The sequence below is a fragment of the Oenanthe melanoleuca genome, chromosome 27 (assembly GCF_029582105.1).
Source record: "Oenanthe melanoleuca isolate GR-GAL-2019-014 chromosome 27, OMel1.0, whole genome shotgun sequence".
Classification (NCBI taxonomy): domain Eukaryota; kingdom Metazoa; phylum Chordata; class Aves; order Passeriformes; family Muscicapidae; genus Oenanthe; species Oenanthe melanoleuca.
Window position 1 is genome coordinate 1,669,815 of NC_079360.1, and position 25,766 is coordinate 1,695,580.

The following is a 25,766-nucleotide window of genomic DNA, read 5'->3' on the forward strand; positions in this document are numbered from 1 at the left end:
GGGTCCTGAGGCTGCTCTTCAGGGGCTGCATTTGCTGCTCTTCAATGCTCCCATGTCATTATTTTTATTGTTATTTTTCCTTCCCATGCTCAGGTGCACTCTGTTCTAGCAGGTCCCTAGTGGAGGAGGATGTCTGAGACACTTCTCTGAGGGTTAAACACAGTTTATTTGTCTTAGTTCCCAGCTCCAAAGGGTACCTCTGTCATCCCAGTAGGTTCTGGAAGTTTGAACTGGGCTGAGCTCAGTCCCACACTGGCACCAGTCTGAGCCTGGCTGACTCCAGCAGCAGGGCTGGGCCAGAGCTCCAGTGCTGCCCCTGGCTGGGGTCACAGCCATCCTGTGCACTTGAGCATCACCCAGAGGGTGGGACACTGCCCTGCTTGCTCTGTGGGGCTGGATGTGGCTCTTGGAGGGGGGATGGCTCCAGGGCTGCCCACCAAATCCCTGACAGAAGCAGTTTCTTACTGACCAGACCAGCTGGGTGCTGCTGCTGACCTGTGTCCTTTCTTGCCTTTCCAGGCCAGCAACAAAGTGGAGGTGGACATGGAGAAGGCAGAGAGCCTGCGTGTCACCAGAGGGGATTTCTTTGCATCCTTGGAGAACGACATCAAACCAGTAAGTGGGCACAGGGGGGCTGCAGGAACAGTGGTGGGAGGGAGCAGCTTCCCTTGGGAAGTGGTGCTGACATGTCCTGTGCTGTGTGAGTGGGGAGCTCTGAGCTCTCTGTGTGCCTGTTGCTGCCCAGAGAGTCATAAAGAGAATCAGAACAGATAAAGAACAGCTGGGGGGTTCTTCTCCTTGTCACAGCTTTCCCTTTTAGGCCACTTCAGTTCCTGGGTGACAGCTTTACCCTGAGCTGTAGGAGGAGGTCTGAGCCTCATTTCTGAGAACTGTCTCCACACAGTGTGAACCAGAACCCACTGGCACCTTGCATTGACTAGAACTGGTTGTGAGGGTGTAGGAAAAGGTTCCTGAGGGTGCCTGATCTCCAGCTGTGTTTAGCCCTCTGAGCTGGAATGCTGTGAGTCACCAGGGGCTGGGGCTGTCTCACTGCAGCATCCCCCTGAGCCTTGTCCTGGTCATTTTTGTTTAATTGTTTCATGGCTTTTCTGATGGGATGAAAAATTATTTGGTAAAAGAAATGTTTCCTCTCTTCTACAGGCATTTGGAACCAACCAGGAGGACTATGCCAGCTACATCATGAATGGGATCATTAAGTGGGGGGACCCAGTGACGAGGGTGCTGGATGATGGGGAGCTGCTGGTGCAGCAGACCAAGAACAGCGACCGCACCCCCCTGGTCAGCGTGCTGCTGGAAGGTACAGTGGGGACAGTGGGGACAGAGGGGACAGAGGGGAGAGCTGGGGACAGAGGGGACAGCTGGGGACAGAGGGGACAGCTGGGGAGAGCTGGGGACAGTGGGGACAGCTGGGGGCAGTGGGGAGAGCTGGGGAGAGCTGGGGAGAGCTGGGGACAGCTGGGGAGAGCTGGGGACAGTTGGGGACAGCTGGGGAAGTGGGGACAGCTGGGGACAGTGGGGACAGTGGGGAGAGCTGGGGACAGTGGGGACAGCTGGGGAGAGCTGGGGACAGTTGGGGACAGTGGGGACAGCTGGGGAGAGCTGGGGAGAGCTGGGGAGAGCTGGGGACAGTGGGGAGAGCTGGGGACAGTGGGGACAGCAGGGGACAGTGGGGACAGCTGGGGACAGTGGGGACAGCTGGGGACAGCTGGGGACAGTTGGGGGTGGCCCCTGCAGGCTGCTGCTGCTGCCCTCCTGCTCATCTCTGACACCTCTGGCATTCCTGCTGCTCCTGCCCTCCTGCCCACCTCTGACATCCTGCTGCTGCAGCAAACACCTTGGAGGGAAATGGAATTGGGCTCTTCCAGTTTGCTTGGGTGAAATTTCTTTGGATATAAAAACTGTCTCAGCCAGAGGGAATCCTGTGCTGGGGAGAAGGGAATGTTCCCAGTTAAAAACCAAAATGTACCCAGTGAATAACTGAATTTGGCTGGTTTACAGTGGAGATGTCTCTAGCTGAGTCAGTTGTCTAAATTCTCTTTGAAGTCACTGGAGAGCTCATCAGTGCAATTAGCTGAGTTCAAACAGCCACACTGAGGTGGCTCTGTCAGGTAAAGGTGGGTTTCCCTCTATCCACACTGTTACTGACTAAGGAGAATTTCCAGTATGTGTGTTACAGGTTTTGGAGGAGAATTTGTTATATTGGAGTAGTATTTGTTATTTATCTCTTCCCTTTTTCCTTTCCCAAAGCCCAAAAAGATGGTTTACCACTGTTGCTTGTGGTCTGTAGCTTTGGAGTTAACTCTGAGTAATTCTTTGTGTTAGTGCCCAGCAATTTCTGCTGTCCCTACAAACTGATTCATGTGGGGTGCATGGATTCAGGTGTGGTTTTGGTCTCTGAATTACCCTGGTGTGAATTCAGGCAGATAACAAATTGTCTTTGCCAGTGTTTCCCTGGTGTTCCTGCTGACTTGTCTGCCAAGGTGCCAGCAGAGATCACACTGAGACAGGACACAGGCTCAAGAAATTTATCCAAAACACAAACTCACACATTCTGGTGCCATGGCTGCTCCTGCAGAAAGTGAAATGTTCTCTTTTGTGTCATGGCAGATCACTCTGCATATGCTCAAGTAGTTCCATGAATTGCCTTCATGTGGAGGATTGGGCTGCACCAGGAGTTAGTGTATTCCTTCTGCAAGCAAAATAAATTCTCATTTCACACTGCAGATGCCTCTGGATGAATTCTAAACATACCCTAAATATCATCCCTGCTGAGCATTGTCAGAGCTGTTTTCTCCCATGTTTATTTCTTGTTTGTCCTTTGCTTCAGGCCCCCCCCACAGTGGGAAGACTGCTTTAGCAGCAAAAATAGCAGAGGAATCCAACTTCCCCTTTATCAAGATCTGTTCTCCTGATAAGATGATTGGGTTCTCTGAAACAGCCAAGTGCCAGGCCATGAAGAAGGTATGTGTGTGTCCCCCCTGTGCCTGGTGACAGCCCAGTTCTGGGTTCTCTTGTGGAGGGGAGGGTGAATTACCTTTGGGGTGGTGCTTCCTGCTCTCTCTAGGTCTGGGAATCCTGCATGCATTTATTTATAAAGATGAATGTATCACAAAAACCCAGACTGGTTTGGGTTGGGAGGGACCTTAAACCCACCCAGTGCCACCCCTGCCATGGCAGGGACCCCTCCCACTGTCCCAGCTGCTCCCAGCCCTGTCCAGCCTGGCCTGGGACACTGCCAGGGATCCAGGGGCAGGAGCTGCTCTGGGCACCCTGTGCCAGCCCTGCCCACCCTGCCAGGAACAATTCCTGCCCAATATCCCACCCAGCCCTGCCCTGGGCACTGGGAGCCATTCCCTCCTGTGCTGTCCCTCCTGTCACTGTTTTTGTGGCACTGAGTGCCTGGGGGAAGGTTTCAGGGCTGTGTTCTGCTGTGTAATCCTGGCAGAGTGCAGCAGAACACACCTGGGATGAGCAGCTCTGGAGCTCTGCCTGTGAAGGAGGAGGCAGGAAGGACTTAGGGCTGCACTGGGGAGAACAGATCCTGCCTGAGGGGGACTAGGACCCGTTCTGAGGTGGGGTCTTGAGTTAGACAGGAGCTTTAACAGCCTGGGGAGATGGGGAATGTGAATGAGTTGAACATTTTCATTTCATGGAGCAGCCCAGCATGCACTCCTCAGAGGGATGGAACTGAATGGAGCATGTGAGCTGAATGTTCTCTGATCACATTGGTGCAGGGTTGTGGAGGTTCTAAGGGAAGGAAGGTGCTTGGGAGAAGCAATGTGCTTTTAATTGGGGGTTCAGTTTGTGTCTTAGATCCCAAAAGGAACCTTTTGGACTGACTGGAATCAGGGTTTGCTGGGGGCAGGGCTGTAGCACCACTGCTGTCCTTAGTGCTGCCTCCTGCTCACACCCAGAGCTGTGCAGGAGCCTCTGTGCTGCTCCAGGAAGGGTGGCTGGGGCTGAGATCCACACCTGGGTCAGTCCCTTCTCCCTGCAGGGTACCAGTGTCCAGCCTGAGGAGAAAAGCTTGGGGAAGTTCTCTGTGTGTGTCACATTATCAGAGCCCCAGCTCCAAAAACAGGAATGGTGCTGGTTTCTCCCTGGCTTACAGTGAACCTCAGGGCAGCTGCTTGTTGCCAGGGGTGGGGGGTAAATGAGCAGATGAACTGGATTTGTGGAGGTGGCAGTGTTTGATTGCCTGCAGGCAGGCTGGGCTCTCATTACCTACATGTTCCATTCTCAGATTATTCCTCTCAGTGCTGCTGTGCTGTGCTGAAGCCACAGGAGCAGGCCCAGCTGTGGCTGTCTAGTCCTGGGGCTGAGGTTTAACACTGAGATATTTCTGTGTTTTTCAGATCTTTGATGATGCCTACAAGTCCCAGCTCAGCTGTGTTGTTGTGGATGACATTGAGCGACTTTTAGGTGAGTCAGGAGGAGGGAGAGCTGTGCTGGCTGCTGCAGAAATATTGATGTTTTTGCAATGTTGAATCATGTCAAACTGAAAATTATCAGTGTTTTTGATACAATGAAGTGCCTTAAATGTGCATCTGCCCCATGGGCATCAAAATGCATTTTCCTTTCAGATTATGTCCCTATTGGACCTCGGTTCTCCAATCTGGTCTTGCAGGCCCTTCTGGTGCTGCTGAAGAAAGCCCCCCCTCAGGTAAGGCAGGATCCCTGTTCCTGCAGGAACTGGGACACTGGCAGCTTTGTGTCTGCCTGGAGCTGCCAGTGCTGTTACTGCTTTTGTCTGAGTCAGCCACATTAATCCCAGCCTGTGCTCTTCATGCACTTGGACATTTCTGGGATAACAGGGGATTCAGCTTCAAATATCTAATTACTGGGGGCTGAATCTTCTGCAGTTACTCCTAAAAATACTGACTGAGGAAACCAGTTTAACCTTCACCAAGTAAAGCTGAGTTGTGGCAGCTGCCTGTCCTCTGAGGAGCTGTTCAGGCCAGATCCACCCTGGCTCAGCCACGTGCTCCCTCCCTGTTTATAAATCAATTTCTGTGTAATCTGTGATTGTGGTTGTCAGTGGTTTAATTTGTTCTTAACTTGAAATGATGAGGTGTTAATTGCAATGACTGAGGCAAGCTTAAGATCTTGTCTCTCATGCTGATCCTGTCTGTTTGCACTTTGTGGCTCGATGAGATTTAAGAACATCACAGGTGCTGAGGGTTCTGCAGCTCCTGCTGGCTGAGACAGACAGGCAGGGACTCCTTTCTTCATTGCCATTTTCCTGTCCTTCACTGAATTTCTTCTGTGTGTGTGAGAGCATCTGCATGAATAAATAACCTCATAACAGGAACACCTTGAAAGCTGGTGTCAGGAAAAAGCAGAGAGGCACAGTCTGGGTGAAGTCAGTTTTTTGTCATGTTTAATATCCTGGCACAGGAGTGTGTGTGAGTGTTGTTTTCATTAGAGAGTTTGGTGAAAAGACCTTTCAAACTCAGGACTTTGAACTCAGTTGTAATGCCACAGCCCTGAGTTCCCTGTGTCAGCCTGGGAGAACAAAGATTCTCCCAGAGAGCTTTCTAGGCCACGTGAAGTCTGTGACACAGCAGCATCCAGGTTTTACCCGAGGCTTGGAGCAGAGCAGCTGCCTGGAGCAGCACAGCCATCCCTGCTCACTGCACTCCTGCACTCACTGACCTCTTGCAGGCTTTGCACAGACAGGACGTGGTTCTTCCATCAATTAATAGGGAAAACAGAACTTGATTTGGTTCAGTGTTCCAAGGAATTCACAGAATCACTGGGTTGGAAGAGACCTCCAAGATCATGGAGTCCAACCCAGCCCTAACACCTCATCTAGGCCAAGTATTAAATTGTCCATTTGCCCATTGCTTCCTGAATGTGTGCTGCCCTTTGGGGGGCACCTGGGGCTCCCAAGAGCAGGACAGGCTGCAGCTCACAGATATTTGCCAAGTTTGTGCTTGTTGCAGAGATTTGTGCTCAGCAGGGTTTGAAATGCCCTGGGGGCTGGCAGACTCTGCCTTGACAGCCAATATTATGGTGACTTAAGCTATAAATTGTTGGAGGGTAGAGAGTGAGTTTGCTGAGGAAATGTCACTGGTTGATTGATCATGTGGGGGTTTTTCTCTTTTTGTTTAAGTGTCTGGGTTAGACATGGGGTGAGCTGAGCCCTTTGGGCTGCCCTGCTCTGGTAGTTGTGGGGTCAGGGCTCTTCCTGGTGTGTTTATAGTGAGTTCCCTGGGACAGCCATGGCATGTGGGATCTTGGGCATTTAAAAACCCAAAGCTGTGTAAGAAACAGAGTGGTGCAGGAAAAGGCCTTTTCTGCTGTGGAAAAGGTTGGATTTGGGCACAGAGACTGGAGGTATTGAGCTCAGGTGGGGAACCCATGATGGGGATAATCCTGAAGGTTAATCAACCCCTTCCAAGTCCTCTCTGAAGTTACAAGTTCCCTTGAGGAGCAGTTTCTTTGCAAGGAGTGGCTGATCTCAGGGGGTTGCTGTATCTGAGGTGCAGATACAGGCTCTGAGTGAGTGGTACTGACCTGCCTGGGGTAGAAGCACCATGGATTTCTGTGGGACTGGGATCATGGTTTAGCATCATTCCTGTAAAAATGGGATCTCCTGGGACATCCCTGTGCTGAGAGAAATTCTTGGCAGGATGCTGGGGAGACAATACCTGTTCCTCTTTGCTTTGGTGTTTCACTCGTGGCAGGGGGCTGAAATACTGAGCTGATTTCAAGGAATCATGGAATGGTTTGGCTTGGGAAGGACCTTAAACCCATCCAGTGCCACCCCTGCCATGGCAGGGACACCTCCCACTGTCCCAGGTGCTCCAAGCTCTGTCCAGCCTGGCCTGGGACACTGCCAGGGATCCAGGGGCAGCCACAGCTGCTCTGGGAATTCCATTCCAGGGCCTCCCCATCCTCACAGGGAGGAATTTCCTTCCAATATCCATCCCTCCATCCCTCCATCCCTGCCCTGGGCAGTGGAAGCCATTCCCTGTGCCCTGTCCCCATGGATGCAGCGTGGCTGCTCCCTCTGCTGTGGCCCAGATTAGGAATTCACTGGGGTGTCACATCACTTGCAGGGATATTCTTGATGTGCAGGCAGCTCCCTGCAGTCACTGGAGGCTCTGTGTGGAAGGGAAGCATTTCTGGGATGAAATGTTATTAATTATGCATGGGGGTGCATGTCTCTGTTGAATTGGTGGAGGAAAAGCTGCCTCCCAGGCTCTGCTCTTCCAAGGGAGGCTGGATTATTGGAACATGCTGTGGGAAGGGCAAACACTTGAAGGTTCTGGTTTTCTTTTGAGAGTAAACACTTTAGACTTTAAATAAACTAGAAACCTCTCTGAGCTTGCTTTAAATTGCCAGTCACAGCTCCTGCTTGTGGTTCCACTCAGCAGTGTTAAATAGTGCTATCTGTTACTGCTGCTTCAAGAGGGCTGAAAACCATTGCATTTTGTTCAGCATCTTTTTTTAAACCAATTAAAAATCTTTTCTGAAATGCCTTGAAGAGAAGAAAATAAACCATGTTCTCTTGGGTCTTTAATTCAATCAAGTTTGCCTGTGTTGTGCAGGAGCAGGGACTGGGGGATGGAAAGGCTGAAAAGGGCTGTCTCAGCAGGGAGCCGAGCAGAGAAAAGGACTTTGCTGAGAGCTGAGCAGCAGCAGAGCCCAGAGCCGGGGCTGCTTCATCTGCATGAGAGTCACAGCGGGGCTGGAGCTGCCCAGCCCAGCCGGGCTCGCACTGCCTCCTGCTGCTTCCCACAATGGCCGGGCTGGGAGGGACCTCGCTGTCCCCGGGGCACGGGCTGGGCGGGCCAGGGAGCTGAGCAAGGGGACCGTCCTCCTGGGGACCCACCCTGCAGCCAGAGCCCGGCCCGGGGTGTCCTGTCGCTGTCACAGCCCGGGGTGTCCTGTCACTGTCACAGCCCTGGGGGTGTCCTGTCGCTGTCACAGCCCGGGGTGTCCTGTCACTGTCACAGCCCGGCCCGGGGTGTCCTGTCACTGTCACAGCCCGGGGTGTCCTGTCACTGTCACAACCCGGCCCGGGGTGTCCTGTCACTGTCACAGCCCGGCCCGGGGTGTCCTGTCACTGTCACAGCCCGGGGTGTCCTGTCACTGTCACAGCCCGGGGTGTCCTGTCACTGTCACAACCCGGCCCGGGGTGTCCTGTCACTGTCACAGCCCCCAGCACTGGGGGTGTCCTGTCACTGTCCCACAGCCCCCAGCCCTTTATCTCCAAGGGACACCCACTCCTGGGGATGTCCTGTCACTGTGGGATGTCCTGTCACTGTCACAGCCCCCAGCACTGGGGATGTCCTGTCACTGTCACAGCCCCCAGCACTGGGGGTGTCCTGTCACAGCCCTGCCCGGGGTGTCCTGTCACTGTCACAGCCCCTGGGGAGTGTCCTGTCACAGCCCGGCCCGGGGTGTCCTGTCACAGCCCTGGGGGTGTCCTGTCACTGTCACAGCCCCCAGCACTGGGGGTGTCCTGTCACTGCCACAGCCTGGCCTGGAGTGTCCTGTCACTGTCACAGCCCTGGGGGTGTCCTGTCACTGTCACAGCCCCCAGCACTGGGGGTGTCCTGTCACTGTCACAGCCCGGCCTGGAGTGTCCTGTCACTGTCACAGCCCTGGGGGTGTCCTGTCACTGTCCCACAGCCCCCAGCCCCTTCCCTCCAAGGAACACCCTCTTCTGGAGCTGCCCTTCCACTGCTCCCAAAGCCCCCAGCCCCTTTTCTCACTGGGACACTGGAGTCTTTAGCCAGTTGATGAAAGTTATGGGGGAATAATCTCCTTGTTTGGTGTAATCCCAGATGCATTCCTGATTCCACATCACTTGGTGTGAATTGGAAGCAATTCCAGTCATCAGTGATGTTACCTTTATATGCAGAAACCTGGAGAATTGTGTTTGTCCCTTGGCATGTGAGGAGTTCCCAAGACCCAAACACAGGATAAAGGTGTACAAAGGTCCTGAGCACAGGGAGCAGCTGGTGGGTGGCAGAGGCACCCCAGAGTCACCAGTGCCTGGTTCCAGCTGGGCTCAGGCTGCCCTTGCCTGGGGCTGGCTGCATTTGCTGAAATTCTCTAGTTGGAGGCTCCAGTGCTGTGTTGAGGCTCCAGCTGCTCACAGTCTGTAGCTGTGTCATGTTCTAGCTCCCCCTGGGCACAGATGTGCTGCTGTGCTAGAGGAATCCCTCCTGGAAAATTCACTTGGTTCCAGCAGCTCCTGCAAGAATATCCTTCAGTCAGGTAAAATCCCTGCAGCAGAGGGGTCAGCTCTGGGGTCACCCCTCTTCCAGAAGGCAGAAGGGCAGGACACACCTCTGCACTGTCCCCCTGTCAGCACAGGGGGATCTTGGGCTCCAAACTGGGGCACTTTGCCTGAAAATGGACAGGATGAGTCCAGGTCTAAGGCTGTGCCTGTGTCTGATCTCTGTGATGGAAGAACTGGGCTGGAACTGCCCTGGTTGTACATCTGACACTAAATCATTCTAAGCTGTTCTTCCTTGGTAATTACTCACATGTTATACCTGGTTTTTGGGAGTTTAGCTTGAATCCTGATTTGCTGTGGCATTGCCTTCACCATGGCTGCTGTAGAAAATAAGGATGAAGAAAGTGAATTTTTCTGAAAATGGAGCCCTGTGCTCTGGAATGACCCTGCTGGAGCAGGGAGTGGCACCATGGCCCCTTCCAGGGCCATTCTGGGATCCTGTAACAAGAACAAACCCTGGGACCTGCCCTGGTGTGTGTCAGTGCACAGGAGCTGGGTGAGGGCAGTTTTCCCTGTTTGATGGCTTTTCCTGCTGCCTCCATAATTCCTGGGGCAAGCAGGGCTGCCCTGGGGCTTCTCACTTGTTTGTTGAGTTGCCTGAAAGTTTGAGGAGCTGGAGGGACTCCTGCCCTGTCAGTGCTGGGGTCACTGTGGCTGCTCCCAGGGTCAGGGTTAAAGGCAGGGAGTTGAAGGCATGGCTTCTTCTGAGGAAAGCAGGGAAAAATCAGCATCTTTTGGGTGGAGCTGTTAAAAATTTTAAGCACTTTTGTGGAGTAGCCATCTGTTCTGAGGAGCTCCCAACCACGTCAGTGGTTCAGGGACTTGGGAATAGATTTTAACAGAGATATCTAAAAATTGCTGATGGGTCTGCCCTCTGGGAACTCATCCTGGTGCTTTTCAACCTTGTTAAGCCTTTCCATTCTTAGCACTGTGCTTGCCTGAGTCCAGCTGAGCTGTTGGTGAGAGCAAACACCCTTTAGTTCAGTTTATGTGATGTTTGATAATTCCTTCTGTGCTCCCTGGTTTCTGTAATGACAAGCAGCAGTCTCTCCCTCATGTGCTCTACACCACCTGTGATTTTATAAACATCTCTGTTTTTACCAAGGATCTATTTAGGGAAGTTATTCTCTAAACCCTGACCATCCCCAGTGCTTTCTCTGACTTGTCCAACTCAACAGAATCTTAGAAACATGGAATGGTTTGGGTTGGAAAGGACCCCAAAGCCTGCCCAGTGCCACCCCTGCCATGGCAGGGACACCTCCCTCTGTCCCAGCTGCTCCCAGCCCTGCCCAGCCTGGCCGGGACACTGCCAGGGATCCAGGGGCAGGAGCTGCTCTGGGCACCCTGTGCCAGCCCTGCCCACCCTCCCAGGGATCAATTCCATCCCAGTATCCCATCCAGCCCTGCCCTGGGCACTGGGAGTCCATTCCCTTGTCCCAGTCCCTTCCCAGCTCTCCTGGAGCCCCTTTAGGCACTGGAAGGGGCTCTGAGGTGTCCCCAGACCCTTCCCTTCTCCAGGTGAACACCCCAGCTCAGAAATGCTGGGTTTGGAGTATTGGACACAGGAAGGAACTCCTGGATTCACATGGCAGAATGATGATCCTGTTCTGCTCTTTTCCTGTTCTAAATCTGTCCCAGTGGTCACACACAGAGTGAGATGGAGCTGGTGTTCCCACAGAATTTCCACAGGGAATGCCAGTGGTTTCCTCAGTGGTCTGTGGACCCTTTCTGTGTGTGCAGAGCTGCCCAGTGCCCAATGGCTTTGGGCCAGTGACTCAGAGTGCCCCTGGCTGGGTTTGCCACCCCTGGTCTGTCCTTTAGGGAATGTTTGCTGCATCAGTCCAGGGTGGGGGCAGCTTTCCTGGCAGGAGGGATGTGTCATCTGGGCTCCAGTAGCTGAGAGCAAGATCAGTCATGGAGACCTGATGTGCCAGGAGGTAAATCTCCCCTCACTGTGACATTCCTGTGCTGCCTGTGTCCTTCCCTGATGAAACTCCAAGTAAATTCCATTTTTATTGTAATCAGGCACAGACTTCATTAATGATGAGGGAAGCATCCCTCAGGCAGCCCCTCTGAGGTAGTTATCCCCTTGATTGATGCCTGATCAGTGTGCCAGGCACTGTACACATGCTGGGAGCTATATTTGGGGAACAGACACTGCCTGGGTGCTGCTGAGCAGTTTTTTCCCCTCTAAAATGCTCATAGTTCATGGGAAACTGTTATTAACACAGCCCCTTGCCCAAGCTGTTCAGGATTTTGAGAGTTCCATACAGTAATAAATAAGTTTTTAGGAGGACCACTTGTGAAGCAGATGGGTCTGAGGGGATGTTCTGTGCTTTGGAGGCTCAGTTCTGGTCAGGGGTCTGTCCTTGGCTTGCTGTGTGCCCTGGTACCTGAGCTGTGCAGCAGGGAAGCTGTTTGAGGTGCCTGTGTGTGGCTGGTTGGGATCCCTTGGCTAAGGGAGCAGGAATTCTCCTTGCTGGGCTGCGCCCTTTGCTGAGTTACAGCATCTGCAGCATCAGCCACAGCAGCAGGGGAGGAACAGGAGCTCCCTGAGGACAGGGTGTGAGGAAATACAGAGCAAAAGTCAGAGCTGGGATGAGATGTTCCAGTCAGTTCTGTGATAATCCCTGAGTGCTCCTGGAGTTCTGCTGCCCTGCCAGGGGGATCCAGCAGGCTGGAGGCACTCTGAGCCCTGTCCTGGGGAGCAGATGTCTGTGGGCTCAGGAGCAGGCTGTGCTTCAGGTGTTTTCTGGGGACTCAGCTCACACAGCCGCCACTTCAGTGCTTCCACCCTGTTTTACCAACCCTTTCCATAGTGGAAAAGCTGCTGGAATTTTGTCTTTGTGCAGGCACAAAGCTTTTCTGCTGCTGAGCATCACTTAACCCTCTTGGGCTCCAGTGCTTTAGCTGGGAATCTCTCATGGGAGGTGTCCCTGTCCATGGCAGGGTGTGGAACAAGATGGTCTCAGGGTCTGTTCCAACCCAAACCATTCCAGCATTCCATGGTTCCATGAAAATGGGCACCCAGTGGGGCTTCCTGAGTTCCTGTGGGAGTGAGGATCAAACTCCATTCACTTTCTCTCCACTAAGTGTGTTGGGTTTTCATCTTTGCCAGCCAGATCTTCCTGATCTGGCTCAACTTGTAAAATGCTGTAATATTTTCCTGGCCTTCCTGGAGCATCCAAAAGGAAAGGAATCCTGTGCAGTTGCAAAGCTGTGGCCATGCAGGATGTGGTGAGAGCAGCACCTGTGGAAAGGGGCAGAAATACCATGGGATGGCTGTGTGCTGCTTCCTGAGGACACTGTGCCCTTCCCCAGGTGACCTGCAGGCAGTGTTGGACCCTCAGCCCTGGAACATCACATTAACTGCTTCCACTGCAGTTCTAACCCAGCATTTTCAGCTCAGGAATTGGCTGTTTCCCCCCTTTTTCTCTTTTCCAAAGAGGTGGTGCTGTGGTGCCTCCTGAGCTGCAGGTGGGGATTCATTCACACAGCAGGGGCAGCAGTGTCCCCAGCAGAGCCCTGTGTGCCACTGGTGACCTGGGACATGCTCTGGTGCCACCTGCCACATGTTTCTTCCTTTTTGTCTCTTGGACTAGAGCCAAGCTTGAGCTTATTCCCAGTTAGCATCTTGCTCAGTGTCCAACAGCTGGAGCAGGAGCAGGATGTGTTCAGGGGAAGAGCAGACCCTGGGAAGATGCACTGTGCATCAAAGATGTGTTTAAACAGGTTTTCATCCTCTGTCAAGGCAATGCAAATGTTACAGGATTCATTCTGGGAACAATTTTTAGGGTTTTGTTTTATTTTTATAATGATGAAGTTTTGTGTCATGAAGTTGAAATACAGAGCTTGCACAGAATCACAGAGTATCCTGAGTGGGAAGGGACCCCCAGGAATCATCAAACCAGCTCCTGTTTCTGCACAGACACCCCCAAATCCCACCCTGGGCATCCCTGGCTGTCCAGACTCTCTCTGGCAGCCTCGGGGCTGGGACCATTCCCTGGGGATCCTGGGCAGTGCCCAAACCCTCTGGGGGAGGGAAGAACCTTTCCCTGATCCTATCCCAACCCCCTGACACAGCTCCAGCCATTCCCTGGGAGCCTGGGCAGTGCCCAAACCCTCTGGGTGGGCACTGGGCATTCACTTCACCCTTGGAGCCTCAGCCAGACTTGTTGTACAGCAGAAGAGGGGGGTCCTTGGCCAGCCAGGCCCCTCCCAGCCCATGGGCTCTCTGTGCACTGGGACAGGAAAGGGACTGATGGTCCTGCCTGGCAATCCCAGCAGCTCCCTCCATCAGCCAATATGGAGCAGAGTCCAAACCCTGCACAGGGAAATTCAGATAGCAGTGGAAGGGGCTCTGCAAGGTGAACAAACAGCAGTGGATTTGCATTTGCAGCTGATGTTTTCCACAACTTGCTCTATTATTCATGAACCCTGTTATTGCCTGGGCTGACTCAGGGCTGCTCTGTGCACTCTGGGTTGGGAATTGGAGGCTGCTGGAGTGGGGCTGCCCTGTACAGCTGCAGGGGGAACTCAGGGATTCACAGCAACCTCTGCTCCAAAGCCTGAGCTGGAATTCCACTGGAACTGCCTGAGCAGGAGCAGGAGCAGGGAATTCACTGTACCCACAGATTCCTGGAGACAGGCTGTTCCCCTGAGAAGTCATTTGTAATTCAGCTTTTGGGAGTGGGAGTTTGCTCAGGCTTTTGGATTTAATGAGGATGCAGCTATTTCTGCTGCTGGGCTCAGGAGGAGCTGGGAGTGTGGTGGGGCTTTGTGCAGCACAATTCCTGGGCCCTGCTGGTGGCATGGCTCCGAGAGCTGATCCTGCTCTCCTGTGGCTGCTTTGGCCACTTCAATTACTGCCAGATTTAATCCTATTAATTTTATTTGAAGTGGGCTTTTCAATGGCCATTTCCCATCCATCATTTGCAGTTAGCTGAGCCTTCCCCAGGCTGCTTCTCCCCAGATTTCCCTGTGCTGACTCTCTCCTTGGCTGGGCAGGGCCGCAAGCTGCTGATCATCGGCACCACGAGCCGCAAGGACGTCCTGCAGGAGATGGAGATGCTCAATGCCTTCAGCACCACCATCCACGTGCCCAACATTGCCACTGGGGAGCAGCTCATGGAGGCTTTAGAGGTGAGGAGAAGTTCAAGGATGACAAATGCTCAAAATGTGTTGGAAATGAGGGATTTTGCAGTAGCTGTGTCTGGTAACACCAGCCCACTTGACATCATGTCATAACACAGCTTTGCAATTTGCTTTTTCATGAATTAAATTAAGGCAAAATTAGAGAACAGCAGGTCTGGGGAGAGGTTTGTGGTCTGGATTGAGGCATTCCAAGTGCATGGAAGTGGGTAATGAATATAATTGGGACACTTAAACTCCGAGTGTGCCCGGAGGGTGCTGAGCTCTGGTGAATTGCAACAGCATCAACTGAAGGTGTTTGGTGCTGAGGAATTATAAATTCCTGCCTTCACTGTCTCCGTATTCTGTGCCCTAGTGGGAGTTGTAGTGAGTACTGAAGGCTGTTAAAATAAACTGAACAGGCAAATCTTTGGTGCCATTGGCAAACATGTCCCAGTGTGGTGTTGCTGAAGCCTGAGAGACACAGACACTCCTGCAGCAGGTGGAAACTTCCTGTGGCCTGACCCATTGTTTCCTTGTAGACCCTGATCTGGAGAAGACTTGGAGTGCAGCAGAAGAGCACAGCACTAACTGTTGGATAAGGGATGTTATGGGAAAGAAAAAACATTAGGGAATTAAAGAATTTTTTTGTTTGTGCTTTGCCTTGTGTAAGATAGATTGCAACAGATTTTCCTTCTCAGCTAGTAAATGCTTCTAGCTTCCCATTCCCTTTCTCCCAAGGTAGGTACCATTTTCCCTTCTCTCAGTGTCCTGTTGTTGATTTTTTGAAATGACTCCCCAGCTCCTGGGTAACTTCAAAGACAAGGAGCGCAGCATGATTGCCCAGAACGTCAAAGGGAAGCCTGTCTGGATCGGGATCAAGAAGCTGCTGATGCTGATAGAAATGTCCTTACAGGTAGGAATGGATCTGGGGAGGAAGCACTGGGGTGCTGCAGCTGTCCTGGGGTTCCTTCTCTGCAGACCCCTGCTGGCAGTGGGAGCCTTTGCATTGGTTTAATTTGCAGCGAGGGGAAATTTTCAGAACAAAGAAATCACCACATCTTGGTCCACAGAGATCTTTAAATCCCCCTGTGCCCATGGGCTGTTCAGAGCTGCACTTCAGAGCATCTGGATTAACTCACCTTTCATGGAATTTCTTCTCTCCACCCAGCATGTTAAGATTGCAGATAGCAATCACCTCAGGTTTTTTTTTTTTTTTAAAGAAGAAGGTGCCTGTCCAGGTGTATGTGCTCTTTCCCTGAAGAAGATAAATCTGTCAGGCTGTTCAGCTGCTCTTCTCTTTATTTTCCACTTTCAGCACTTAAAAGCAAATAATTGCAGAGGGTAGAAGTATGCAGCCCTGAGCCCTCCCCCGCAGCAGCACCCATGCCTGGAGCCAGGCAGCAAGCTGGTGCTCATGCTGACAGGGCTGAGGGTGCAGCCCTAATCCTCCCCTGACATCCCAGTGCTCCCCCAGCCCCCCACATCAGATGGATTTAGTGCAGCTGAGTGAACTGTCCTCAGATCTTCTCACAGAGGCAGGGCAGAAGTGAAGAGACTTGTAGCTCACAGCACCCCTCTGTTCACTCCTCACAATTCTGTTAAAACTTGCTCACTGCTAAGGATGTGCTCTGACTGGATGTCACCTCAGGGAATAAAGTCATTTATCTAGATTACTTTTTCCTCTTCTTCCTTGGCTTTTAATTCCATACCTGCAGGCAAGTCAGTAAGTCATTGCTCACATGAATTAAATGTATTTAAGGGGTGCTGCCTTCAGGGGCTGCTGTGTTCCCTGGGCCCTGACAATGGCTCCCTTCTTCTGACACAGGACCTGTTCTTGTGCTGCTTTCTCCTGAGGTGCTGGCTGTTTTCAAAGCTGGAGGGGGAAGTTCTGTAAATCATGGGCAGTTCTGAGTGGGGAGTTGGGTGGGAATGCTGAGCCCAGCCCTGTTCCCAGCCTGGCCCTTGTGCCTGTTCCCCTCCTGGGGGGCAGTTCTGGGCACCACAGTGTCATAGGGATGGAAAGGAATTAGAGTGTCCAAAGGAGGGACCTGAAGGTGGGGAAGGGAGTGGAGGTGAAGCCAGAGGAGGAGCAGCTGAGGTCACTTGTTCAGCTGGAGCAGACTGAGGGCAGGGCTCAGTGGGGCTGCAGCTCTGATCTGTGCTCTGTGACAGGGACAGGACCTGAGGGAATGGCTGGGGCTGGCTCATGGGGGTTTGGGTGGGTATCAGGAGAAGATTATTGCCCCAGAGGGTTTGGGCACTGCCCAGGCTCCCAGGGAATGGTCCCAGCCCCGAGGCTGCCAGAGCTGCAGGAGAGTTTGGGCAGCACTGCCAGGGATGCCCAGGGTGGGATTTGGGGGTGTCTGTGCAGGGCCAGGAGCTGGGCTGGGTGATCCCTGTGGGCCCCTTCCCACTGAGGGTGTTCCATGGCTCTGTGACCAGTGACACTGTTGCCACAGAGTCCTCACTCTGCCCAAGGCTGTGCAGGAAGAGTGCTCCTGGGTGTTATTTCATTGTGTAGGTGAGTCCAGCAGCAGCCAGGCTGGGGGGGCACAGCAGAGCTGGGGCTGTGCCCTTCTCACACCCTGAGCATCAAACATGAGCTGCTGCCACTGTCCCTAGAGCCACTGAGGGTTCCCTTGCTGCCCATGCAGGGCTGGCAGCAGGGTGGTTCCTGCTCTGGTGCTGGCTCCAGTGGTTGTGTAACAGCAGAGGTAACAGCATATGGCAGCTAAATATGAACCAGCTCTGTTCCAAAAGGTCTGAGGTGTTTCCATGACTCCATCTGCTGAACTGCTATAAATACAGGAGAGCAGAGCAGGCTCTGAGTGAGCAGGGCTGGGGTCTGAGGGCACTGGAAGCACAGTGAGCTGGGACCTGCCAGGCCTCACAGGAAAGCTCAATTGCACCAGATGAGTAGTTGTCTTTTGGAAAGGTGTGTGCAGGTAAATGCTGTGTCCCCCCAGGGGCCAGGACAGGTTGTGGACACAGTGTCCATGAACACCCTTAGTGTCCAGTGGAGAAGGGTGGGAGGCAGCACCCTCCATTTGGAGAACAGAGCACTGGCCTTGGCAAGTTTGAATTCCAGCTGGTGGCTTTAGGACAGATTTTCTGAGGATGAAGAGATTTGTCTAACTGTGTCAGGTCACGTTGGGTTTTTAGCAGAACTCTCTGCTGGACCTTTGTTATTTCCTGGTTTTGGTGACTTCCCATGGTTTCCTAAGGTTTCACCTCAGCATCTGCTCTGAAGAAGCCCTTTCAGGAGGAGACATGGTCAGTGTGGTGTCTACAAACACATGCTGTGTCTGTCTGAGAAGTCCCTGTGCGGGCAGCTGTGCCCAGCCCTGCTGTGTGGGGCTGTCCATGCCAGGTGGAGCAGCTGGCATTTCCCTCCTCTGAGCTCCTGGGCTGTGTGGGGCTGTCCATCCCAGGTGGAGCAGCTGGCATTTCCCTCCTCTGAGCTCCTGGGCTGTGTGGGGCTGGGTCCCCCTCCAGCTGAGGCCTGAGTGGCAGCACCAGCAGCAGGTGCAGGGCTCTCCTCTCCTGATGTGCCTGCAGGCTCAGGATGTGCCTGCCCCAGTCCCACAGGGAGGTTCAGGGGTGGTGGCTCCCAGGTGGGTGTGTGGCACGTGGGCACACAGGGACCTCTGCCCCTGAGCCCAGCTCTTGGAGCAGTGTTCAGACCCTTGGGTTTGGTCTGTAAGTGACTCCTTGTTTGTGCCCCCACCTGGAGCTGGGGTCAGGCTTTACCCAGCACTGGCCATTCCAGAAACATTCAGAAATACAGGGAGGGAGGTGGTGGAGTTGTCATGGGACTGTAGGATGAGTGAGGTCAGAATGCCACTGGGGTGTCTGTGCAGGGCCAGGAGTTAGACTGGATGATCCTTCCCCATGGGTCCCTCCCAGCCAGGGTGTTCTCTGACCAGTCCAAGCTCCTGCTTCAGCAGCACCAGCCACAGGGGCACAGCAGAGCCCCTTGGGTGGGGAAGACTCTGGACCCTTTGCCAGGTGAGGGTCCCATGCTGGGTCTGGTGGTGTGGATTGAAGCTGTGATGCCCCCAGAGGAAGGGGATGTCCAGGTGATCAGAGTTCACACATGCTCCTGTGGCAGCTGCCTTCAGCCTTTGTGACAGAACCACAGGCAGAGCCCAGGGGCACTGCTGACCCTGTCCCCAGCTGCCACAGCCCCCCCAGAAATGGGACAGTGACAGCTGAGCCTTTCCTTGCAGCCAGGTGTCAGCTGGGAGAGGTTGTGAAGGAGGTTTAGGACCCTGCAGACAGCCTCTCTGTCTCCTGTGTGATGGTAGCACAGTCCCTCAGTCCCTGGGTATTTCATTCCAAACACTCTCCTGGGGGTTCACCTTCCTTCTCTTCCTGGACTGACTATTGCCAGTGTTCTTTGCTGCTCAAACCCCAAATGAAATGCTCAGGGAGCCTCAGTGAGTTCCTCTAAATCTTCTTGTTGCAGTGAATTTATTTTTCTGATCTAAAAGTAGCTGAGCAGTTGGCACTGAGGAACTGGCCTTGCTCTCCTATCTCACAGCCATGGGAAGTTTTACATTTTTAGGCTTTTCTTAGCACAAAGGAGAAATCCTTGCTGGCTCTTTCTCCCACACATTGCTGAGGACACTGTTGTTGGTTTAGGATTTATTTTCTTCTGAGCTGTTTTTGAAGGCATTTGTGTTGCCCTCCACTGCAGCAGCCAGAATTTTAAATAGATGGCTTCTTCACATCTGGAATGGGAAGAAAATTTCCTTCAGGGATGAAAAATGGATGTGATGGGATGGAGGAGTTCCAGACCCATGTTTGGCCTCTCTGGTGACACAGGCTGACACTTTGCTTCCCCACTGCAAGGATGAGTCCCAGTTTTTTTGTTTTTGTTTGCCTGTATATTGCCAAGTGGGGATCTCACACCAGGTGACTTCACAGATCCATGTCCTGGGTGTTCCCAGAGTGAGTCCCCTGGATTGCCAGCGTGGTGAGGATAAGGGCTGGTGATGGAATTTGCAGAGGGAACACAAGTTGGAGTTTATAGCACACAAGAACTTTTGGAATACAAGACCAAGATTCTGGGAAGCAGCAGCCTCTGATTTCCAGATGTTTATAGTCCTCACTCACTGTATTTTGGTGCAAATCTAAGGAAGATTTCCTGGAGTGATTCCATGAGAGGATCAGCAATCCTGTGCAGCAGCACAGGTGACAGGTCCAGCTACAGCTGGTGTCCTGCAGCAGCAGCCTGAGTGTCTCCTGAGCCTTCCCTCCCATCCCTGTCCCCATCCCTGCTGTCCTGTCCTGGGGAGGCAGTTCTGCTCCCTGGGGCTGTTACTGGGTGATGGATGCACAGCACTCACTGGTGCTGCCTGTTCTGGAGCCTTGTGCTGCCTCAGGTTTGGGCTGCTCCTCTGGGGGAAAGGAGCACTCAGAACATCCTCAGTTCCTTGTCTCCTGTTTCATTTGCTCCCCCAGCTGTGGGAAGGGGTTGATGGGAGCAGATTTGGAGTGGGCCTGGCTGGCATTGGCAGCAAGGTGTGGGTGAGGTGCCATGCCCTGCCCTGGGAGCACACACAGCTTGTGCCAGTCCTGCACCTTGCAGTGCCTGCCCTGGCAGCCCCAGAGCCCTGCTCAGGCAGAGCAAACACAGCTCCTGCAGCCTCTGTGGCCCCAGTTCTGCCCTCTGTGGGCAGGACAGGACCCAGGGAGGGGCTGGAGCTCAGGGGAAGCTTCTTCTCTCAGAAGGACCCAGGCAATGGGCACAGCCCCGAGGCTGCCAGAGCTCCAGCAGCTCCCAGGGGTGCCCAGGGTGGCATTGCTGGGTGTCTGTGTTGGGCTCCATGACCCTGCCCAGCTCAGGACATTCCATGATTCTGTGCTTCTTTTGGCTGCCTGGCACTAATGGGGATCTGTTTGTTTGCTGCTCAGATGGATCCTGAGTATCGGGTGAAAAAGTTCTTGGCTCTTCTGAGAGAAGAAGGAACGTAAGTACTTTTATTTAAAATTCTCTTTTCTGCTCAGAACTGAGCTGCTCTGAGGGGAGCCTGCAGTGGGAGTATCTGCTCTCATTGTTGGCCCCTCTGTATTGTCAGAGCAGTTCTTAGAGCAGTTTGGGAGGGGGGAGTCCTGAAGGTTTGGGAACCTGCATGCCTGAATTCTCTGCTTTTCTGAATTGACCCTTGGCTTTTAAAGTGTCCATGAGATACTGGGCCAAAATTTACCTTTCTTTAACTAAAGTAAATCAAAAGAGATTCTGCTTGAGTTAAAATCCATCTGTTTATCTAAGATCTGGAATTTTGGTTTCTTGTCCTACTCTTTCCCCATAGGTGCCACAGGGAGTAGTTGAACCCAGTGGGACAGTGGCATCTCCTAGAGAATGACTTTCTAATACATGTAGGGCAGTACCTGTGCTGGGGAAACTCACACCACTATCTATCCTGGCTACATGTGAGTGGGTTCCAGTGTGTGCTTGATGCTTTATACATGTGCATGATGCTTTCCTGATGGATTTGGCTTCTTTTGCAAGAGTCCCTACCCTAGACTGAAGGTGGACCAAGTGCAAGATCAACAGCTGGAAAAGTGACCAACCTGGAGAACAAACACTGGGATCTTTACTCTTCTGTGCTCAACACACTGGACAAAGTGAAATGCTCCCTTGATCCCCAGAGCCCCATGTGGAGCCTGCATGTGTAGTGCAATAGAGTATCTTTATTCTTTGTCTTCGATATTCTGATGTCACGTGGAAGTGTCTCTAGAACACTGTGCTTCTGTCTCTGTGCAGCCAGGCTGCTTTTTGGGGGGAGCCATGTCCTGGGAGGTGTGGGGCTGACCCTCACTTGTGTCCAGCATTCCTGCAGTGGGAATGAGATCCTGGCTTCCAGGAAACCTGCCAGTCTGGTGGAGGGATGTTGAAGCACTGCTCTGTCTTACCCTGGTCAGGTGAAGGCTTTCTGTGGTGTCAGCCCCCCCTCACTGAATCTGAGCCAGCCCCACACCCACCCAGCCCAGGAGAGCCTGGGTGCTGCACCCACCCTCTTTATACCCAGGTGTTCTGGGGCCTGATGGGACACTGCTGGTGGCACTGGGGACTGGAAGAGGGCAGGGAGGTGTTGATCAGAGTAGAGGAGATTTCCAAATCCAGTATTTAAGGCATCAGATCTTGTTGTTAATTCAACAACAGTTTTAGAGATGCTAGTTCCAGCCTCCAGCTCTTCCTGAGTTGCTGTAGTTGGCAGCTTTGGTGTCCTCCAGCCTCATTTTACCCTTTTCTCCTGCCATGTTACCAAAGGTTGAAACTCCTCTTTAGAGACAGAGGGGAAGCCAAGCTCTGCAGGTGCAGGAGATGTGTGTTGCCATGTTTTTGCACTGAAATAAAGGAATGTATCAAACCTTGCTCCTGCTCCTTCCACAGCCTGCAGCCTCAGGAGATGCTGAGGCTGCTCCCCCTGGCCTCCACTCCTTCCAGAGGGTTCCTGGAACATACCTCAGTGTGCTGGGGCATGAAATCAAAGCCATTTTGCAGATTTAGTCAGTGTAGCTTCCTAAATTGGAGCAGACCCCAGTAAGGGCTAGCAGAGGGTGCAGGGTGTTCCCAGGGGAGGGTCCCAGGTGCTGCAGGCCCAGGGGGTCCTGGTGTCCTCAGTGTGCTCAGCAGGTGGAGTTCAGCCACTCCACTCTGCTCCTCTGGCACTGCTCTTGTGTTGTGATGCTGTTGTGAGTCCCAGTGGTGGTTCCCTCTCATTTTGTGTATGATCTTGTGAATTTATTTGTTCCTCCCTTCCCTCTGCCAGTCTGAGTGGCAGCAGCACACAGTAACTTATATCTCAGAGCAAATGCTGTAAACCTTATCGTGTCTGTGTCCAGAACTAGATTGATGAATAAATATCTGGTTGAATTGCACATTCAATGGATTCAATAAAAAAGCACAACTCCTTGTGATGACCTGGGTGCCATCTGTGTCTGGTGCTGGTGTGTGTGAGGAGCAGGGCTGTGTGCTCAGTGTGTGCCTGGATTGAATTGACCCCAGCCTCAGTAGTTGGCCCCATTGCAGAGGTTAGTGAGAGGACTCTGGTGCAGCTGTGTGGCCCTGCAGTGCTGAGGAGGCCCCAGGAGTGTCTGTGGGTCTGAAAGGCTGGAAAACCAGGGTGGGCTGCAGGGAGTGACCCTGAGCCATTCCAACCTCTATTCCAGCATCTCCATCTGAGATGTTTCCTGCAGGTGGCACAAGGGAAGGGCAGCACCTTCCCCCCACTCTGTGTTCTCCATGGCTCCTCCTGGCAGAGTGGCTTTAAATGCATAATAAATATACAATATTGCTTTCAATGTAAGGGCAAAGTTCTTCACCCCCTTCCTTACCCTGTTTCATCTTGAACTTTCCAGAAATGTGTCCCTGGAATGGAGGTGTTGACCAGAGGCAGATTTGAAAGTGCTGGGATGGGTTTTGGGTGTGGTGTGGGGTGGAGGAAGGTTTGGGCAGGTGGGCAGAGGGAGAGCTTCACCCCAGAGCTGTGGGCCAGGTTCTCTGGCTGGGACATGTCAGCACCAGCACAGACACCCTGGATCCATGGGATGGCTTTGTGTGCAATTTGGGGATCAGGGCAGGAGTACTGAGTGGTTCTATATTTGTTTTGCCTTTCAGACAGGTACATTTGAGGGCAGTGCAGTGGAAAATTGTCTGCACTTAAAAGCATTTCTGATGTGAGGGGCATGCTGCAGGAGCAACCACAGAATTATTCATGGACAGGAGAAGAAGGTTTTGTATGAGAAAATTTGGGCTTTGGTCTGTGCAGAGCATTGGAAGGTGGTTCAGAGACTTGTGGGGGGTGGGCAGAGCCTGAAGCCTGTTTTGATCCATTGCTTGGTTTGATCTGGCTCTGCACCACTCCCTGCCAGGAGGGGCAGTGAGGGAACAGGACAGAGGAGGTTAATGGGATATTGGGGAAAATTTATTAGTGGAAAGTTGTGCAGCCCTGCACAGCTGCCCAGGGCAGGGGTGAGTGCCCATCCCTGGAGGGGTTTAGCAGTGGGGATGTGGCACTTGGGGACAGGAGTCAGTGGTGGCCTTGGCACTGCTGGGAATGGGCTCAATGACCTTAAAGGTCTTTCCAAGCCCAAGGGTTCCATCATTCTGTGCTGAATCTCAGTTGTGCACACTGAGCCCTGGCACTCCCTGAATCAAAATCTCAGCATTCAGCTGTAAAATCTCTTTTTTTTGCCATCATTGTCTTGATTCCTGTAACAGATACCCCTGCCCATGCCAGGGAATTGGGACTGTCTGACCCTTAAGGTCCCTTCCAACCCAAACCATTCTGGGATTCCTTGATTCCCTGGCTGTCCCTGAGCTGGGTCATGACCCACTGCTCTGTAGCTGTTCAGCAGGACCCTCAGAGCCAAACCACACAAGCTGGCAAGTGCATATTTTTGAATTTTTACCTTTTCTTTAATGATGTACCACAAAAAAAATGGAAGTTGAAATATATTTTTCTCCAAATATATATATTTATATAATATATAATCTTAGTTAACTCAAGTATATACATTGTATAATAAATAATGCTTATAAAAAGAGAAATTTTCTGAATATAAAATAAAAAAAAATTGACCTCTACAACTTTATACAAAACTTTGGATACAGCAGATTGATGGAAAAAGATCTTCCATTCAGTGCTAGAATACCTGGCTACAGTAAAATAATTACAAGGCAATAAATGTTCTATTTAATATTAAATACCTTTTCTTGATTAAAAAACAAACAAACAAAGAAGGGATTTTGTTTAAAGTCGGGTACTGGGAGTCTTTCCAGGTGGGATTTAATACATACTTTAAATAGATGCAGATCAGAGCACGGCGTGGCTCCAGCTGGGGGAGGCTTTTGGAGCTCTCTGGGATTTTAATTTTGGGGGGCAAAGGCTCCTCTGAGGGTCTGGAGCTGGTCCTGACACTGCATGGGAGGGACCTGGGCTCTGCCCCATTATTGCTCTGTGCAGCTCCACAGGCTGCTCATCCCCAGGAGGAGAAGGGGGAGCACAGCCACAGTCCCTGCAGTTCCCTGGGGTGTGACCGTGGCTGTTGGTCCTGCAGCCCAGCAGGACACAGGCAGTGACTGTGGTTTGATTTTGGGTCAGTGCCCCTGGAGGGGATGTGCTCAGGGACAGGGGTGGCCTGGGAGCAGGTGGGGACAAACTCTGGTTCTGCTGCACTGATGGGCCGTGGGATGGGGCAGATCCCTGCTCATGGCACAGCCTGGGGGGCTGACAGTGCTGACAGCTCAGTGAGTGCCACGGGAGGGGAGGCTCTGCCTGGCACTGTGTGTGGCACCACAGCTCCTGCTGGGGAGGCTGGCAAGGAGCTGGGACAGAAATTTCCTCTCTCCCTGCAGTCTCTCCTCTTCAGAGCTGGTGCAGCAGCTCACCTGACAGGTAACCTGTCCCCAGAGAGATCCCTGAGCTCCCTCTGGGATGGGAAGTCATGTCAGGGAATGCTCAGTAGGTTCTGCCCTGATCCTTACAGTCCTCTCCTGGGCAGCTGCACCTGAGGGGGTGGCTGGGATGGTGCTGTCCCCTGTTCCAGGTGGCAGCAGTGACAGGATGGTGCTGTCCCCTGTTCCAGGTGGCAGCAGTGACCAGGGTGATGCTGTCCCCTGTTCCAGGTGGCAGCAGTGACAGGGTGATGCTGTCCCCTGTTCCAGGTGGCAGCAGTGACCAGGGTGATGCTGTCCCCTGTTCCAGGTGGCAGCAGTGCCCTGCTCTTGTCCTGGGCCAGGTGCCAGCTCTGGGCTGTGCCTGTCTGATGGCCTCCTTGGGAGATGATGGGAGATGTGGGGCTGTGGGGAGCAGAGAGGGCAGAGGGGAGGGGGAAGGAGAGACCACCCCGGGCTCTGTTCATGTGCCTCAGGTTTGAGGGGCTGGTGTGGGGGCTCCTTTCCTCTCCCCACCTCAGACCAGGACACAGCAGCTGGGGGAGCTTTCACTGTGAAAAATCCATTTCCACCTGAGCCCCCGTGTTGGTGTCTGCAGGGGCTGGACCTGTGGTGCAGGACAGAGCTGGGAGCTCAGGAGCTGCTGTGACAGCTCTGCCTGGTGTGGCTGTGCCTTGCTGGGACTCAGCTGTCCCTGGTGTCCCCAGGCATCCTGTCCTGTCCCTGCCATCCTTGTCCTGTCCCTGTCCTGTCCCTGCTCTCCCTGTCCTGTCCCTGCCCTCCCTGCCCTGTCCTGTCCCTCCGTGTCCCACCCCTGCCCTCTGTCCTGCCCTGCCCGAGGGATGCAGTCCCTCCTGGCGTGGGTGAGGTGCCCAGAGCCCTCCCCGTGCCCTGGCCGTGCCCTGGCGGGGCCACCAGCAGTTCTGTGCCGTCTCTGCAGTGCGGGGC

At 53.0% G+C, this 25,766-nt stretch overlaps 1 protein-coding gene across 2 annotated transcripts in view; it reads left to right on the forward strand.

The window, feature by feature from the left end:
* The window catches only part of NSF (N-ethylmaleimide sensitive factor, vesicle fusing ATPase), a 73,278-nt gene extending 50,936 nt beyond the window's left edge, over nt 1-22,342 (forward strand). Inside the window, exons 13-21 of one of the 2 annotated variants that reach the window (XM_056512338.1) lie at nt 520-615; nt 1,162-1,318; nt 2,849-2,982; nt 4,377-4,443; nt 4,605-4,684; nt 14,285-14,419; nt 15,210-15,323; nt 20,330-20,385; nt 20,728-22,342. In XM_056512338.1, the coding sequence (XP_056368313.1) occupies nt 520-615; nt 1,162-1,318; nt 2,849-2,982; nt 4,377-4,443; nt 4,605-4,684; nt 14,285-14,419; nt 15,210-15,323; nt 20,330-20,385; nt 20,728-20,743 (855 nt within the window). In that variant the 3' untranslated portion in view covers nt 20,744-22,342. The remainder of the gene's footprint in view (nt 1-519; nt 616-1,161; nt 1,319-2,848; nt 2,983-4,376; nt 4,444-4,604; nt 4,685-14,284; nt 14,420-15,209; nt 15,324-20,329; nt 20,386-20,727) is intronic. The other variant, XM_056512337.1, reaches the window with a different exon arrangement.
* Nucleotides 22,343-25,766: the final 3,424 nt, after the last annotated feature.